The sequence below is a fragment of the Mytilus edulis genome, chromosome 12 (assembly GCF_963676685.1).
Source record: "Mytilus edulis chromosome 12, xbMytEdul2.2, whole genome shotgun sequence".
NCBI lineage: Eukaryota > Metazoa > Mollusca > Bivalvia > Mytilida > Mytilidae > Mytilus > Mytilus edulis.
The window spans coordinates 71173401-71193052 of record NC_092355.1 but is presented as its reverse complement, the minus strand read 5'-3'; the positions used below and the strand labels follow the sequence as shown (position 1 = coordinate 71193052).

Below are 19652 nucleotides of genomic sequence, written 5' to 3'. Positions count from 1 at the left end.
AAAGCTCTTCCTTGTTAGCAGAAACATTGATAGAAAATGCAAGCTTGGGTAAATCGTATCGACTGTGTATACATGCACGTCTGGAGGGTAGTTGCGTGACAAGAGAAGATTAATAATGGATGAGCGTATATCATCTCTTTTGTATACGACTATACTGTTTGTCAATTTTCAATTTTCAACAGACCATCATTATGTACATCATACGATGAATTTGTGATTGTAAGTTAAGATTTAAGAAGAAAAAAGAAAACGTAACTGCATGTGTATAATTAAGACTTGGATAGCGAGTTTTCTCATTGGCACTAATGAAACATCTTCTTATATCTAGAAAGTTGCCATATGGTATACTTTTTACCCTTTTTCAAGTTTGATATAATAAACGAGTTCATAATATATATACAACTTTGAATTATTTAATAAGAAGACATCTGGATCGGCTGCTGTCGTAAAATCGAAAGTGAAAATATTGGATAACCTTGGCTTATTTTAATTCTTCTTTGCTATAAATAGAGTGTTGTTCTCATAACAAAAAGAAAAGGGTTTTCAAAAGTACATATCTCACTTAACTTAATTGTTGTTGTAACACAAACATAAATGTTAACCGATTCAAACGCCGTTGTCGTATACACAATTCATTGATGTCAACTCAACAAAAATTTACAGTAAATAAATAGTTATAGATTAATTTGAACAAAGATTACATCATACGATGAATTACATAAATTATTGGGGTTGATCCCGGTTTTAATAGTTAATGCGTAGTATTGATAACAAAATAAATAGTCTATTACATGTATAAGAAGCCTCATTGATTATCGTCAATTTACTTAAGTTTTATTATATGTTCTCGTTTTGATTGTTAAGTACAAATCAATGATAGTCTCTAACTATTAAATGTAGTCACATTTGATCTGCAAGGGGGACGTAGTTCAATCTATCAAGATCATTTATTGACATCCTCATTGCATATGTCCTTGGGTTGTTATATCATCAACATTTAACTGTATTTTAAATACTATTAATTACAATAAAATGTCCATCACTGGTGATGTAGATGTAAGAATCAAGTTTCATGTCATGTTCATGTTCTGCTATATGTACTATCACGTCGTATGCTAATGGTTTTAAATATAAAAAAATATTATAAACTAGGACCAAGAGCTTGGTACAAATTAAAACTCTGCCGTTTTGACTCTCCTCCCCTAAAAAAAATGAAAAGTGTAATTATCAAGGACTTACTACTTGACTATAACTCTTTTTATGTTTTTATGGTTCTTTTTTTCTTGTCCTTACAAAAGTTTACCCCATTTTTTACAGCCTCCATCTTCACCAATGATATCAATGATATAATAGGGAAAAAATTCAACTATATTCTGACAAAAACATCTATTTCGTGATATAAATAGTTGATACAGTTCAGTCATGTTGTATTTTGTACAATACTATACATGAAGTAGGAGATTTTATGGAAATAATTGTGCAAATCGTGATACAATTTCTAAAGTTTCTAACACGAGGATGTCACGGCATTCAAAGAAGCCCAATGCGGTTTCCAACTACCATTGACTTTTCTGTCAATCAACCCCCAGTTTTCATGACTTGATATATGTACCTATCAAATACATTAATCAGACTGAGCCCAAACATGTCCTCCTCGATATGCTTTTCTTTCGATGTGCTCCGGAAAAGAAACTGTCGGAATTGCATCACAATACCGCTGCTTCCTGGTAAATAATTCACATCATGCCTCGTTAACACCAAATGTTTTTCATACATGATGAAAACAAATGCTTCTTTGATTTTCATGTCTGTGTCTTCATACTTAAGTGAACAAAAAAACGTCCGTTACATCTTGAAATACTTCCCTAAGCTGAACTCTTCCCTTTCCCACAAAAATACGACAAAGAGTCACATCCAATCAATGCATGGAAGAAAGGAAGAGCAGCTACACGAGGACCATGCACACGTATTTGATATGTCACGTACAGGAAGCCATTAAAAGTTTTAAATCCTTCCAAAACCGATCCACAATTTGTGCAACCTAATTTGGGAGTACTGCAATTCTTAACACTACTACATCTGCGTCAGTACTATCTTAAATTACTTAAACAACGATTTTCATAATCATGCCGAGCATGGACATACATTTATGTATCTGCTTCTTTATAAATACAAAGGAATAGCTGGGAAGTATCCTTATTGAAATTACAAATATTTTTTTTCACCATGAGTAACATACACATTTATATTAGTCTCTAATGGAGCAATTCTGTCGGCAAGAAACTTGAAAATTTTTGTTTCGTTGTCATCTTTATGGAGAAAACTACTCCAAACCCTTGGTGTCCTACCAGAACCAACAGCTTTCCGTATAGCACAAGAACCCTGCCTTTGCCTTGTAGTTATCAAAGGTACCAGGATTATACTTTAGTACGTCAGACGCGCGTTTTGTCTCCATAAGACTCATCAGTGACGCTCATATCAAATATTTATAAAGCCAAACAAGTACACAATTTAAGAGCATTGAGGATCCGAAGTTCCAAAAAGTTGTGCCAATTAGGACTAAGGTAATCCATGCCTGGGATAAGAACATTCTTAGTTTTTCGAAAAAGTTTTATTAACAGGATGTTTATAAAAATGACCACACTATTGATATTCATGTCAACACCGAAGTGTTGACTACTGGGCTGGTGATACCCTTCGGGGACGAAACTAGAGTAATGAAATGAACTACGATTTATACAAGTGTGCCCTGGTAGTGCATGCAAATCGCTCTTTATGTCTATAAATAGTTTGCGCATGTGCAAAGTTGTTAAATATATAGTAATTAGTTTAAATGTTATTGAATGAGTTTTGTTACATTTTCTTGCACGCGCAAACCCTAGATATGTATAATATGTATTTCAAGTAAATCTGTCACATGTCAGGAAGGTAGCCACCAAACTTGATAATTGTTTGTTTATTTAAATTAAAGAAGGTCAAAGAAAAGTTTTCCAAAAAAAAACAGTATTTTAAACTGAAAAAACAACCATTTTAGAAATAGGCCGTGGCCATCTTGAAAAAATGATTTTTTTAAATGACCAGCAGTTTTTTTCTTAAAAAGTATATAATAATGATGCTTTGTACTAATGTTCATGCTTGTGTCATCATTTTCACAATTCCCTCGATTTTGCTTGTTAATATCTTCCACTAGAGTACTCTTTTGCATTTGTCCACTATGCAATCTAGTTTGAAATGTTAAAATGTCGATAATGAAGTTTATTCTTCTCAAGTCATGTAAGCCCCAATGTTTGCACAAAGCAAACATCTTTTGGTAGCCAAAAACAAACATATATTTTTTTTCAATTCAGATCCACCTCTTCTCATCCTCCAAAGTCACATTATTTTGTTTTTAAGGGATTCCACGAAAGTTCACTGGCATGACTTTTCATTGATATAATTTTTTCAAAATATATGCTTTGATATATTTTAATCCATTTCAACCATTTACAAGCATTTTTCATTCACAAAAATGCAATAATTTCATTTCTTTTACTTATTTTCCATATTTTGATTTTAAGGAAGCACAAAACAAAGATTGTTTTACTTTCAATCACCAACCTTTATAATGCTGTTATATTCTTATGACTGCATATAAACTAATAAAAGAGGTACATGCACTTTAGATAGATCAAAATTTAATCTTGTAAATCATTGCAATATTTTTGTTATGCAATCATTATGAAATCAATTATTATGCAATTAATGACAACATTTTGGTCAGTTCACTTGAATAAATTTAGCTCGGACATCTCTATAACTACAATTTCAACATAATCTTAATCAACACAGCATGAGTAACATAAAATTGTCTCAAATTATCGCTGTCGTATTCCATTCCCTTATAAAGCTGTAATTAGTGTAAACATTCTCACCACATAGAAGTAGACAATGTTTGATCAGGTGTAAAATTTGCTTTACAGATTTTATCAAACATCTGAGACACTCTTTTGTAGAAAATGGCTCTAGGAACAATTTATTATAAAATCAACCTTCTCGGGGTATCAATGAAGAAGCTAATTCCAATTGAAAGTGGAAATTACTGGTAAAAGTTTGTAGACACAGTTAAAACTATAATTGAATATATAATTGTTGTATAATACTAACATTGCATTAATTTGAAAAAGTAATCTGTAAGTTATCCATAAAAATCACTTTTATAAATTTTCAAGTTTTATAAAGAAAGTTACAGCAAATTAAAACTAGGGAATTGAAGGTATAACACATTTGTGTTGTGCTACCTTATATGCATCGCTGATATCCGAAACAGAATAATTCACGATGTTACATTCAAGGAAAGGACGAGGGGTTGTGGTAACGACAATAAAAACCTAGCCAACTCGGGTCTGTAACATTTTTCGAAAGTTTACTACCGATTCACTTCTTGAAAATTTTGATAAAGATTTCCTTGTTAACAGAAAACTTGATAAAAGATGTAAGCTTGAGAAAATCGTATCAATAGTTATCAAATGTACCAGGACTATAATTTAGTACGCCAGACGCGCGTTTCGTCATCATAAGACTCATCAGGGACTCTCATATCAAAATATTTATAAAGCCAAACTAGTACAAAGTTGAAGAGCATTGAGGATCCAAACTGGTGCAATATACTGTCTCGACATGCGCGTCTTGAGTGTTGCTGCATAAGAAAAGAGGATTCATAAATACACGACCTTTCTTCTATTCAAAAAGAAACAAAAGAAATATATATCAATATTTTTCTTAATACTCAAGAGTTGAAAGATTTTCAAAAGCACATACATGTAACAACTTTTTTTTAACACAAACATGAATGTTAACCGATACAAACGCAATAACCGTATACAAAATTCAATGATGTCAACTCAACAAAGATTTACAGTAAATAAATAGTTATTATATAGATTATAAATATAGATTAATTTGAACACAGATTACACCATACGATTAAATACATACATTCTTGGGGTAGGTCTGTTTTAATAGATAGTGCGTAGTATTGATAACAAGATAAATAGGCTATCATAACAGGGCTCATTGCATTTAGTCAAGTTTCTTACGATTTTTTTATTATTAAGTACAAATCCATGATAGTCTCTAAATATTAAATATAATCACAGTTGTTCTGCACTGGGGACAATTTTCAATCTTTAATGATCGTTTATCGACATCTCCATTGAGTCTTTTGTAGACGAAACGATCATCTGGCGTATACTAAATATAGTCCTGGTATCTATGATGAGTTTATTTACAACCACTGGGTCGATGCCACTGTTGGTGGAGATCTATTTCCCCGAGGGTATCACAAGCCCAGTAGTCAGCATTTGTTGTGCTGACATGAATTGTCATTGATATGGTTATATTTATAAATTTACTGTTTACACATTTTTGAATTTTTGGAAATTCTTAGGCTTTTCTACCTCAGGCATAGTTTACCTTAGCTGTATTTGGCAAAACTTTTGGGAATTTTGGTCCTCAATGCTCTTTAACTGCGTACTTTATTTGGCCTTTTTAACTTTTTTTGGATTCGAGCGTCACTGATGAATCTTTTGTAGACGAAACGCGCGTCTGGCGTATACTAAATTTAGTCCTGGTATCTATGATGAGTTTATTTGCATATAACCCGGTTGTTATATCATCGGCATTTAACATGTTTAACTGTCCTTTATTCTTAATTTGTTAAATATATTTAGTTATATAGTTGTATCTATAGATGATATTTTATATCCTCTTATATTAATATTCAAGAGGTTGAACGTGATCAAACTTCACATATGAAAGACACTTGTCTTATGATGGCGATAATTTCAAAAGAAATGTTGACCCCAGTTAACCGAACACACTCTCTTATATATTTAGCAGTGTAATGCAAGTTATAAGTCTGGCATTTTGAATACTGATTATTAACTATATCATGAAATAACTAAATGATCTGTTAACATGTCAATGGTGCAGACAATTACATGAATAAATGCCATATTTTTATAAAATTGTACGCATTGAACTTTGTCGGAAAAGGAAAAAAAAACTATCTTATAGTCTTAAGAAATCTTTTTCAGATATTTTGTCGAAACTATGCAACTTGTATTGTATAGTATGATTTGAAAGACAAGAATGTTATAACAAGCATAATTTTAGACAAAGAAAGTTAGTGATCTAGGATTGTGCAGGTACAATATGTAACATTAGCCGTATTTATTATGGGTTTCCCTTTTCTTTTATAGGTGAATGTTTAGTAGCTATTTTACACCCTAACAGTATGTTCCAATTTCTTTGAAGCCTAGATGTACAGATAAAACTTGTTCATATATAGACCGTAAAGCTTTTATGTTTGCATAGCAATGATTGGTTGATCTTCGTACTTTGCTGGGGTTTAACATTTTTCAAATCGAGCGTCAATGATGAGTAATTTTTACAAAACAAAATGCATTTTTTCGTACACAAGATTATTCCTGGAATCTATGAGGAGTTTATAAAATGCTACATGCGAACTCATTAATCTATTTCTAAATATTTGTTTTTAGTGTGTTAGGCTGAAAATCATCATACCTTTCGTCCTTGGGAAAATATCTGTATACACATTTTTAACAGTCATTACATAATTTAAACTCACATATGCATACACACATCAATATCGTGTAAGATTTTAGTCTATTTTAAATAGTGCAGAGTAATCAATTTTTATCTTGCTTTCAGTCCAGCTGTGTTCTTAGTCATACAAAACGGGAATTAATAGACACGCCCCTTGGTATCAAATTGATACATAATGCGAATTAGACGGAAAATTACAATTTGCAATACGATATGTGTAACAATATATATTTAATGTAATGTAAGTGATTGAGCTATATGCAACGATCTCACATGTATGTATAACGAGTTACTGATCCTATATCTGAAATTTCAATACTTTCTGTTAAACTCAATAAGTAATGATCAATTATACATACATTTTGTTTGTAACAGCATGAAAACTTAGACAAAACTCTACACACATACTAAATGACTGTTCTGTGTATATTTAAGTGCGACTGAACCAGTTTAAATTATTTTCAGAATTCTTTGATCAATTTTGTTAAATACTTTTGATAGTCATATTACGGAAGACTTAAAAAAAAGTATAGTATTTATTCTTCATTGGTGGTAAGAAAATAGTTTTATGAATACATTTCAAGATGGATTTTCATGTATAATTTTGGTAGTTTAAGACCTATTTTCAAAGAGAGAGAGTTCCTTGGTTTACTGTCTTGCAAATAATTTTGCATTGGCAGAATTGTCTTAGACAATGTTCAAACACACATTTTATAGATACGAGTGTAATAGGTAGAACATTTTTATTATAAAAGTGAGCGCATTTCATGATAGTAAAAATTTAACATTTTCAAACTTTGTGTTACAGGTACTCATGTGACAGGGGTCATACAGCTACAATATATTTCCCTTCATCAGTACACTGCATGCTGCATTGTGAAAATGGCTGTACTTATTATCTTATTTAATGCAAACTTTAACCAGGATTTAGTTGGCAACACAATTACTGATTTTACTTCCAAGTAAGCAATTATGTTATTACTTACCAGTATTAAGATAAATAGCTAAAAGTTTGAAACGCCTGGATAAATGATCGGAAGCATAATCCAATTCCATTTAATTTTCTTGTTGCGTTTATTCAATGTAGTTTTTTGTACTTGGTTACGATCCGTTAAAATGACTGGACTAACTCAAAAGTTTACGCTTCTTTATATAAAAGAGGGACGAAAGATACCAGAGGGGCAGTCAAACTTTTAATTCGAAAATAAGCTTACATAACTGTCTTTGTCGAAATTGCAATATTTCAGTTTTAAGCTGGAACCTCCACATTTTGTTATGTTCCTCATTGTTATTGTTTTCTTTTATGGATCGTGACGTTCCTTTGGGACCATCTTATGTGTTTATATTTCATAACTCGTTCGCTATGTCACGTTTAAGATTTGAAGGAACGTAATCTATGTGCTACTGATAGATTATAAAGTCAGTAATTTCGTAACCACATATTACTTTTACTAAAATCTCCCACATCATTTAGATTCAAATTTGGTTTCGAGTCGGTTGTAAATAAACAAACTTGAATTTTTACTAGATAACATTTTTGTTCGCTTTGGGGATTCCGTATATCGTCAGATTATCGGAATTCCAATGGGGACTAACTGTGCACCACTTATTGCGGACCTGTTTTTGTATTGTTATGAGTTACAATTTATGACAAAAATAAGCAAAGACCCATCGAAACAACATCTGATAAACAAATTTAATAATACTTTTAGATATTTGGATGATATTTTGGCTCTCAATAATGACGACTTCAGTATGTATATTAATGCAATTTATCCTGTTGAACTTACTTTAAATAAAGCTAATACTAACAATGACCACTGCCCTTTTCTCGATCTTGATATATATATCACTAATGGAAAGCTGAATACTAAAATTTATGATAAAAGGGATGATTTTTCATTTCCTATCGTTAATTATCCGTTTTTAGATGGTGACGTTCCCTTGTCACCATCTTACGGTGTTTATATATCTCAACTTGTACGATTCGCTCGTGTATGTAACAATGTTTTAGATTTTAACGAGAGAAATTTATGTATTACTGAAAAATTATACACCAGGGTTTTCGATATCACAAACTAGTCAAAACCTTTACTAAATTTTATCATCGGTATAAAGACATCATTCGTAAATATAGCTCAACATGCAGACTTCTAATACGTTCAGGTATTTCACATCCAATTTTTTATGGAAATATTCTTTATAAAGCACAAAGGTGTCAGTATTCACCTCAGAAACTTACAAAACCTTTGAATAGACTTATTAAGAAAGGATATAATTACGATACTGTTGTCAAGTCATTAAAGATTGCATATTTTGGCGTTAATATTGAGTCACTGATAAGGTCTTTGCATCGGAACTAAACACATTTATTCTAAAAACAGTTATTGGCATGACACGGGTTATGTTCTTCTCATATATGTTATGATGGTATGATACTAAACCCCTAACGGGAAGGATTGTGCCTGATGTTCATATGATGAAATCATAATCTTTCAGTCAGTTTAATTGAAGTCTGGAGCTGGCATGTCAGTTAACTGCTAGTAGTCTGTTGTTATTTATGTATTATTGTCATTTTGTTTATTTTCTTTGGTTACATCTTCTGACATCAGACTCGGACTTCTCTTGAACTGAATTTTAATGTGCGTATTGTTATGAGTTTACTTTTCTACATTGGTTAGAGGTATAGGGGGAGGGTTGAGATCTCACAAACATGTTTAACCCCGCCGCATATTTGCGTCTGTCCCAAGTCAGGAGCCTCTGGCTATTGTTAGTCATGTATTATTTTTAATTTAGTTTCTTGTGTACAATTCGGAGTTTAGTATGACGTCCATTATCACTGTACTAGTATATATATATTTTTAGGGGCCAGCTGAGGGACGCCTCCGGGTGCGGGAATTTCTCGCTAAATTGAAGACCTGTTGGTGACCCTCTGCTGTTGTTTTTTATTTGGTCGGGTTGTTGTCTCTTTGACACATTCCCCATTTCCATTCTCAATTTTATTATTTCAAACGAGTAAGCACATCCTCATTTTTACGGAGATGTTGTTTACTGTGTCCTGGAAATTTAGAAAAGGGATCCAATTAAATGTATCGATTCTTTAAATAAACTTATTTCTAAAAGGTAACCTATCGTACACTTTCTACTAGCAAAGTTAGATATACAAATAAGTCAATATGACGAAAATTGTTAGTTGATCCTTACATATATGAAGTTATTGACCTGTATAGTAAATTTTTAACAATTTTTGTAACTTTTAGTAATTTTTATAAAAAATCATCTCCTCTGAATCTACTAAGACAAGTTTAACATGTCCACAATCATTATCATAGTATCTTTTTTAATAAAATGTGTCCGATGACTCGCTTGCAAACCAATATGTCCGACATGGCTAAAAATAAAACATAAGGTAAAATGCAGTTTTTTGGCTCATTCCTCTGAATCCAAAGCATTAAGAGCAAATCTGACTAGGATACAATTGTTCATTAGGTCAAGATTTATCTGCCTTGAAATTGTCAGACCAACTAAACAACCCGTTGTTGGGTTACTACCCTTGAATTGGTAAAGAAAATTTTGCAGATTTTGGTTATAATCTTCAATATTATTATAGACTATAAACAGCAAAATAAATATCTATCAAAAATACCAGGATTATAATTTAGTACGCCAGCCGCGCGTTTTGTCTACACAAGACTCATTAGTGACGCTAATATCAAAATATGTATCAAGCCCAACAAGTACGAAGTTGAAGAGCAATGAGGATCCGAAATTCTAAAAAGTTGTGCCAAGTACGGCCAAAGTAATCTAAATGATATATTCCTGGGATAAGAATATCCTTAGTTTTAAACAAAATAAATCGAGTTTTGTAAACAGGAAATTTATAAAAATGACCACACCATTGATATTCATGACAACACCGAAGTGTTCACTACTAGGTTGGTGATACCCGCAGGGACGAAACGTTCACCAGCAGAGGCATCGACCTAGTGGTGTAAATAGTTATAAAAAATACCACGATCATAATTAAGTACGCCAGACGCGCATTTTGTCTACACAAGACTCATCAGTGACGCTCATATCAAAATATATATAAAGCCAAACAAGTACGAAGTTGAAGAGCAAGGAGTATCCCGAATTCCAAAAAGTTGTGCCAAATACGTCTAAGGTAATCTATGCCTGGGATAAGAAAATCCTTATTTCTGTTAAAAAAAATCAAAGGCTTGTTAACAGGAAATTTATAAAAATGACCACATTATTGATATTCATGTCAACACCGAAGTGTCGACTACTAGGCTGGTGATACATTCGGCGACGAAACGTCCACCAGCAGTGGCATCGACCCAGTGGTGTAAATAGTTATCAAGCTACCAGGATAATGATTCAGTACGCCAGACGCATGTTTCGTGTACACAAGACACATCAGTGACGTTCATATCAAAATATATATAAAGCCAAACAGGTACGACATTGAAGAGCAATGGGATCCAAAATTGCAAAAAGTTGTGCCGAATACGGCTATATAAGACCTACAAATAAGTCAACATGATCAAAATGGTCAATTAACCCATTAAGGAGTTATTGCCCTTTATAGTATTATTTTTGTTTACAATTTTCATACATGTTAGTTAATTTTTACAAAATACTTTCCTCTGTAACTAATGGGCCAAGTACATTATGGATAGAGATATTTGTAAGCAGCAAGAATTTTTAGTAAAATAAGATTTACAAACACATCATCGTCACCAAACGCAATTTTGTCATGAAGCCATCTGTATCCTTTGCTTAATATGCACATATACCAAAGTGGGCGACACAGGCCCTTTAGAGCCTCCAGTTGTCTGTTGTTGAGAGTTTTTATTTATTTTCTTTTGTTATATAAAGATAGCTTTGCATTGAACACTTTAAAAATGCTGCGATATTTATTAAATTGTCTAGGTCATAATATAAAGATACTAATGCTTCAAGGATTATGTGTGTCTATAGATGTATATATATTTAATTGTTGACATAATATATGATCAAACTTTATTTTTTATTTTATTCGATAATTTGTAGATTTTTTTCATTTCGAGGAATGTTTGCGTAATTGTTATATAACAAAATTTTAACTTAATATGATATGGTGCCATTAAGTTGATGTTTTGTATATCTTCTTTTTGGTGATTCATTTGTTTGTGATTTAAGTTGTCTTTGTTTGCTATGATGTCTTTGACTTAAATAAAAATCGGGTTGCCTTCGAGGTGAAAATCATTTTTTTACATTAAAGGTCAATATTGATTGCACCTGTTTCACACATATGTATTTGAAGATTAAACCTTTATATGCAATACCAATCAATAAAAGTTGAAAAATTGAACATTTTTTTGAATTTTAGAACGAAAATTATTTAAATAGATAGCAATATGTCTTCAAGGGGTTTATAAATATTTGTCTACCTACTTTAGATGAATATTAGGTTTGCATTCGAAATGAGCTGTTTTAAAATGAATATAAACAATAAGACAGATTTCTATTTCAAAAGTATTTACCTTAACATTTGATATCATTTCAATCATTTATTATTTCCATGAATATATACAATTAAATCATTTTCTATGGCAAATTAAGATATCATGCATTTACGGACAAGTATTATCGTACGAGGACTGTGCAGGTAACCATCTGTTTTAGTCAACCATATTGTGTAAAGGTAAATTGATATTGAAACTCATGATTCAACGAATGTTATCTATGTATTACGTACTATGTGGTCTTATTTATAGAAACCTATGATTTAAATTATCGATTCAATAAAAGGCATGTCTATCTATTATTCAAGGATAGTGTTATAAAAAAATTGTGCTTTGATTATCATATCATATAACCACACCTCGTATATCCAAATGTAAATCGACAAAATGATAATTAAATTCTGCATGTTTAAATGGGAAATATAAATCTCTTGATAAATTCTTAAATTATGATAAAATAGATTAAAAACTATTGCATTTGCATATTGATGAAGCTTCTGTCTTTAAGTCTCTGGTTGATTTTTTTTATATATAAATGGACGAAATAGAATTGCCACTGAAAAAAATTCAACCAGAGACTTAGAGACAGAAGCTTCATCAATATGCAAATGCAATAGTTTTTAATCTATTTTATCATAATTTAAGAATTTATCAAGAGATTTATATTTCCCATTTAAACATGTATGACACCGTATTTTTGTGGCATAACATCGTGGCCACAAGTTAATTTTTATCTGTTTAGTAATAAATTTATATTAAGATCCATTTTGTTACATCTTGTGATCAATTTTATTTGGCAATCGCCAATGGCAGTCAGAAGGGTTAAAGAACATCAGCTGTTCGACCTGTTAGTCAAATGCGTTTTGTTTAAATATTCTTTTTTCACTTTTTTGGTGTTTTGGAAAATGTTGTTTGTGCTGTTTTTAGACCCTTCTAAAACGAAATTTGTTTTACATGCACACGTATAAAAATTGCGGTTTTTATCCAACGCATTCAAAGGTTTGAACATAGTTTTCAATTTAGTCTCGTTTATATTTTTTCGTTTGGGCTTGTATCATATTTTCCCTCCGGTTTATATGATCCGTTCATCCTATATTGACTCTTAAGATTCAAGAGTTTATCTAAAAATGAGGGTACTTTTTATATGGCCTTCCAAATACCGTTTCGATCCCTAACATCACTGAAGAGACATTTATCGTCGAAATACGGATCTGGTGTACTAAAATCATATTGACACCGTATGTTTGTGGCATGACATCGTGGCCACAAGTTAATTTTTATCTGTTTAGTAATAAATTTATATTAAGATCCATTTTGTTACATCTTGTGATCAATTTTATTTGGCAATCGCCAATGGCAGTCAGCAGGGTTAAAGAACATCAGTTGTTCGACCTGTTAGTCAAATGCGTTTTGTTTAAATATACTTTTTCACTTTTTTGGTCTTTTGGAAAATGTTGTTTGTGCTGTTTTTATTATGACAATATGCCGTCTTCCGGCCTCAGACCTGTCCAATATTTTCCAGAATGAACTGTTAGAGGCTTATATCCTTTACGTAATGTATTTTGCCATCTCAGTAGTTTTGACATAGAAAAGTGTTAGACATAAATTAAATGATTATGCAAAGTATGGTTGTGTAACAGTAGACCTGGTGCGTGATACAATTTTAAAAACCGCCCTGGCAGTCCCGTCCATGCTTTACTATATCAGATGAACTTTTAGACACGACTCAAACTTTATTTGATATCGTTGAATGAACTAATGCAGTAGTACATCTAAAATATGCCAATGCAATTGATTAATTAAGCACTTATTTTTGCTATCATGGCTCTGATTTGTAAGATATGTAAGAAATAAATGAATACAAACCCGACAAGCAAAACTATGATTTTCCATGTATTTTCTATTATTATTACAGTGACTATGATTTATATCGTTTCTTGTTTCTTTGTTTCAGAAAACAGAAGAAATTGTAGTAACAGTTTCCTGAATTATCAACTCACAATACAGTTGATCATTATAGAAGCTAGCAACCATCTAACCTTCATATATTTCGGAAAAACGAACTATTTTTCCAAATAGCAATAATACCGGGTTCTATTTATTTGCAAAATAAAAACTATTACGAGTATTATTGTTTTCACTAACATATGATGAGTAAGACAATGTTTGTCATGACTTATGATAGCTAAAGAAATTTGCATACTTTTTTAAGTCAGTTTGTATCGATAAAAACAAAATGAGCGATTATAAATCTGTTTTAGTTAAAAATAACACAGCAGACTGTGATAATATATTATACATATATTCACGATTTGACCCAATATGTTGGATATCGTCTTCATCTAAGATCTTAAAACCTGGACAGCCATATCTGTATCGTTCCGAAGACGGTTTCAAATTTGAGATTAAATCAATTTACCAACAGAGTAAGAAAACAGTGGTCGATGTCAGGAAATGGAAAAAGGATCTACATTTTACTGTTTTCAATATTAGCGATGTGAGAGAAAGTGATTTAGAAGACCATGCATTCGAAAAAACAATTTGTATGCGGAAAATAAACGTTGAAAAAGAAACATCAATAGACGGGGGAAGGAATCTCTATGAAATACTCAAGCTTAACTTTGACGAAATACAAAAATTAAGCAAAAAAGAACAAGATGAAAAAATAAAGCATGCGTTCCACAGAGAAATTCGACGTTGGCATTCGGACACCGCTGGTGAACTAGGTGATCATGACATGGCACACGAAGTGATAGTGGCTTACGATGTCCTTAGAGATCGTGAAAAGAGAGCTGAATATCATAACAAAGCTAATTACAGCAAAGGTTGGCTTTCAACAGCTAGATGGAAATCAATTTTTTTTACTGAATGTGAGACAAAAGAACAAAAATTCAAATACAGAAAGCGATTGGCCATGATGGCGTTATCACTTGGTATAGGTATAGGTGGATTGGTACTAAGTGTATTGACTGCTGGGGCGGCAGCACCTGCTGTAGTAGGGATTTGTGGGACTTTAGGGGCAGGCTGTCTTGGAGGAGGTCTTCAAAGTTTTTTAAGAACTATTAACCAAAAAAGTATCGAAAAGGGATGTGACTTGAAGGACTATGCTAAAAGCTTCGGGATTGGATTTGTTGGTGGAGCAATTACAGGTGGAGCTGGTGTCGGAATAACTGCTGGTATTGCAGGCATAGGCAGTGCTGCAACTCAAGCTTCTGCTGCAACAGTTGGTCAATTGATAGGAATTGGTGCAGGTTCAGCCTCAGTCGGAGGAGTTGCATTTTCTCTCGCTGCCGATGCTGAAAAGAAGTTCGTTGATGGTGTCGATGTAACATTGAAACAAGTGGTTGGCCATGCAGTTGTTGGTGCAGTAATAGGGGCTGCTACAGGCACAGCCGTTGGTGCAGTTTCTGGCGCTGTAGCTGGTCTTTCTGCAGAAGTGTCTGCTACCAACATAGAAGGCAAGTTAGTTCCAGGACTGCGGAGATATGGCGTGTCGTTGGCAAGAAATTTGGCGAAAGGTGTCACTAATAAAAGTACAGAGTCTGTCCTTGGGTCAGTAACAGGTTTCATTGAAGAACGATTAGACGACGATCAGGATAATCGACCAATAAGTGAACATATTAAAGAGAGTGGACCAAATCTTGTTGCAAGCGTATTCACTGATGTAGCTACCGGTGTTGTTTCAACTACAGCAGAACATGTTAGTAATGAAAACAAAGTAAATAAAAATTTGTCAAAAAACAAAACTATCAATGGAAGCTTTGTTGATTATGGAACCGATGTAGATACAACAATTACAACTAATCAATCTGTCAATTTAGATATAGTTGAAAGTTCCAGTTTCGATAGTTTAGATTCAAACAGTGTCTCACAGACATTAGAACGCCGAAGAATCAGATATGATTTAGATCAGAAGTCAATCTTGACAATAGGTGAAACAAATGTTAAAGCAAAATACAGCCCACCGTCTGACAACTGTGTTAGATATAACACGTATTTAGACAGTGATGACCATAGTAGTGCCGATGAAAATAGAGTAAATGGTAGTTCAGATGAAGAGATAGTTGATTGGATTGATATTTCATGCGAAATCCCAATAACAAGTGCTCGTTTTAAATACATATCAAACGGACATTGGAAATCAAAGATGATCGTAGAATATAAAGTCAATGGAGATTTTAAGACGGAAGAAACATTTGGAAGTGGGAGTGCTATTGAAATACCGATTGTTGCAGAGAATGTTCAAGTTCATTTCAAAGTTATGAGATTTATTGCTACATGGTGTGACGTAAAAAGGTGGGATAGATATAACCAACAATGGTATGACAAACCTCATATATTTACATATGAATGTCCACCTGAACAGAGAACTTTCACTCTTGATGGGTCACTCTATTATGAACGCGTTACCCAGATTACAAATGAAATGCATGATGATGTAAATGATATGTGACTTCTTAAACACGTTTAAAATATTGTTTCAGCACAAGTGTGTTTGTTGCATGAACATTATGCAAATTGATTGTAAAAAACTTTATGAACAGAACAATGTTTACCCATGATTAAGATTTTGTTTTACATATTTTCACAAATATGAACACACATACACGGATTTTTCTGTTATTACACGTATATATGTAAAGAGAATTAATATCCAATTGAAATTGCAGAAATTATAATATTATGGTTACTGTGGATTCATTATTATTCGTTGGATACTATTTTTTGTGGGTTTTGTTGATGCAGGTGAACCTCGAGTTCAAAGGTTCAACGAATTTCAAATTTTCTATAGGCTTTGTATGCAGATTTGGCAAAACCACGAAATTAAATATTCCCGGAAATGCAAGTTTCTCTCATTCAATGCAAATTGATACCCACGAAAATAAATGAATCCACAATACTTTATTTAGGAACAGAACTAATTATATGCAATCAGCCTTTTTCCTTATAAAATAATCTATAATAAGCAGAGAAAGCCAAAGTACTTCCATTTCTGACAATTGCATTTTTGTAAAACCATGTTAAAAAAAAAATTGATTATTCAAATTCATAATACTCTCCCAGATGGTAACAATACCCTAAATGCATTGCAAACAGTCAACATACCATGAATTACGTTAAAATGCTAATCATTAATTTCCAAATGTATTTTGTGTTAATCTTAAATAAACCAAACGTCATCGAGATAATTTTGTCAATATCATGATTTAAGTTTTTTAGTTTTCTTATATTTGCAAGTATTTAAACTTACACTTCAGAACTGTATTAATTTGTAGAGTTTTGGAAATCAAATAAAATTTAAATATGATGCAATATATAAGATGTGTGTACATTTGTCAACTAAAATCAAATTTCATTAGATACAATATATCACAATTCATTGCATTCAATTCAGTGACTAGATAATTTTACCATTTACCGTTGCGTACCTTTTGTATATCTAATTTATGATTGACGCATTTTACTCTGCCGGTGTCATTTTCATTACTTATGCCAAACGGATCACAACACACTAGATAATGTTTTGCAAGTTTACAAATGTCAGCACTAGCAAAATAACAGAATATACGATGCAACAATATAAAAAGCAAAGTGTTTAATCATTTAGACATACAAGGAACGGTTTTAGTTATTTACAAGTTTATTCGCTTACAAAGCGTCGTGAGCAATCTGTCAATCAAATTTAAATTTAAAAAAGACTATATTTCGCGTTTTAAAATTTACACGTTGCTTTAGTTTAATTTTATCATATCCGTGAAGTAAGAGAAGATACAATTTGCATGTATTGCCACCATAGGGTTCATTAAGTATACACTTATGATTTTTGCATAGACATTTCAATTGCTATGATATAAGATTCATTTTCCACATAAAATGTTACTACGGTTACTGAGTCTTTTTGAAATATGGTCTCATTTTCGAAGTATGCTCAATTTTTCTATGAATGTGTGTTTTTAAGCAGTTCCATATGTCCATCACAGATTGCTTTTGTCACTGTAGTCTGGCCAATTGGTGCAGATATAGAGCAGAATTGCTCACTTGATGAGGAAAGCATGAAATTTTGCACAGTAGTTCTTATATACCCTTTGATTTCAGATATGGCTGTCATTTTCAAGATGGCGGAAAAATGGTATGAATATCATTGTTGTCCTTATTGCTGTTCTATATACTTTCTGAAATTAAAGGTAATGATTCCTTTAAAATGGAATTCATGTTCTTGAATTTGTTATTAATTAATTTTTAAATATAAAAGAAATAATTTGGTTATTTCTATAACACATGCATTTTCAAATATGTCTGGAGCTGGCATGTCAGTTAACTGCTAGTAGTCTGGTGTTATTTATGTATTATTGTCATTTTATTTATTTTCTTTTGTTACATCTTTTGACATCGGACTCGGACTTCTATTGAACTGAATTTTAATGTGCGTATGTTTATGCGTTTCCTTCTCTACATTGGCTAGATTGTTCGAGATCTCATAAACATGTTTAACCCCGCCGCAATTTTGCGTCTGTCAGGAGCCTCTGGCTATTGTTAGTCATGTATTATTTTTAATTTAGTTTCTTGTGTACAATTCGGAGTTTAGTATGACGTCCATTATCACTGTACTAGTATATATATATATTTAGGGGCCAGCTGAAGGACACCTACGGGTGCGGGAATCTCGCTACATTGAAAACCCATTGCGGCCTTCGGCTGTTGTCTGCTCTATTGTCGGGTTGTTATCGCTTTGACACATTGCCTATTTCCTTCCTCAATTTTATTGCATATACAAAAACAAATAGTGAAATTCTAAATGTAAATCACAATGTTACATGTTATATTGTAATTGTTCTTTAAACGCTTTCAGTTTTAATGGTTGGAATAGAATAGGTTAAAACGAGTCGATTGAACCTTAATACATGTCAGATATATGTGGTGGAATAGTAGGTTACTCGTCTGAACTTTGAGGCAGTGCCGAGGGCATCTTGTCTAGTGTCTCATCAATGCCACGTCTTACGTCACGTTTTATCTGCCGTCCCCACTACATCGTTAACTTATTCTATATAATCAATAGGTGTACCTTTCTGCAGGCGGAATAGACGCTTACCATCATTTAAAATTGTTAAGGGGAAACTATTTCCTTTTGCAACTACGTGCGGAACCAATTCCAACTTTTTAGAGAGCATGGTTCTAAAATGAACTCCTGGTCAGCACTTTTGTTAGTTTTAATGGTAACAGTCATTTTTTAGTTTGTCTGAACTGTGATGGTTCGTTTTATGCCAACTTGCTGAATTGAAATCTCGTTTTCGCTGTTCACAAATGCCGCATTTATCACTTTAGTGTTGATGGTAATTCTGCTAGTACTCATGTTTATCACTGCGCTCAGTGTGTCCAAAATATCTAGCCTAAGTATAACATCGTCTGTTAATGGCTCTTTGCACACATCCCATTGTATGTTCACTCTGTTAATGTCGATCGTCGTTTTTTTTATAATCTTCCCAATAACAAGCTGTTAACCTAAACAACGTAGCGTTACATTCTCCAAATCTCCAT

The 19652-nt window shown here is 32.5% G+C and overlaps 2 protein-coding genes across 2 annotated transcripts in view; one reads left to right on the top strand and one right to left on the bottom strand.

Annotated features, from left to right (window-relative positions):
• LOC139499281 (uncharacterized) overlaps positions 1–19652 on the bottom strand; it is a 740979-nt gene that overhangs the window by 550008 nt on the left and 171319 nt on the right. The window contains exon 3 of the mRNA XM_071287950.1: positions 13788–13888. The gene's annotated coding sequence lies outside the window, so the exon portion shown is untranslated. The remainder of the gene's footprint in view (positions 1–13787; positions 13889–19652) is intronic.
• LOC139499070 (uncharacterized) lies at positions 7392–18211 on the top strand. Its single transcript, XM_071287739.1, has 2 exons — positions 7392–7568; positions 14071–18211. Exon 2 carries the CDS (start codon positions 14353–14355, stop codon positions 16567–16569), a length of 2217 nt encoding a protein of 738 aa, XP_071143840.1. The 5' UTR covers positions 7392–7568; positions 14071–14352; the 3' UTR covers positions 16570–18211.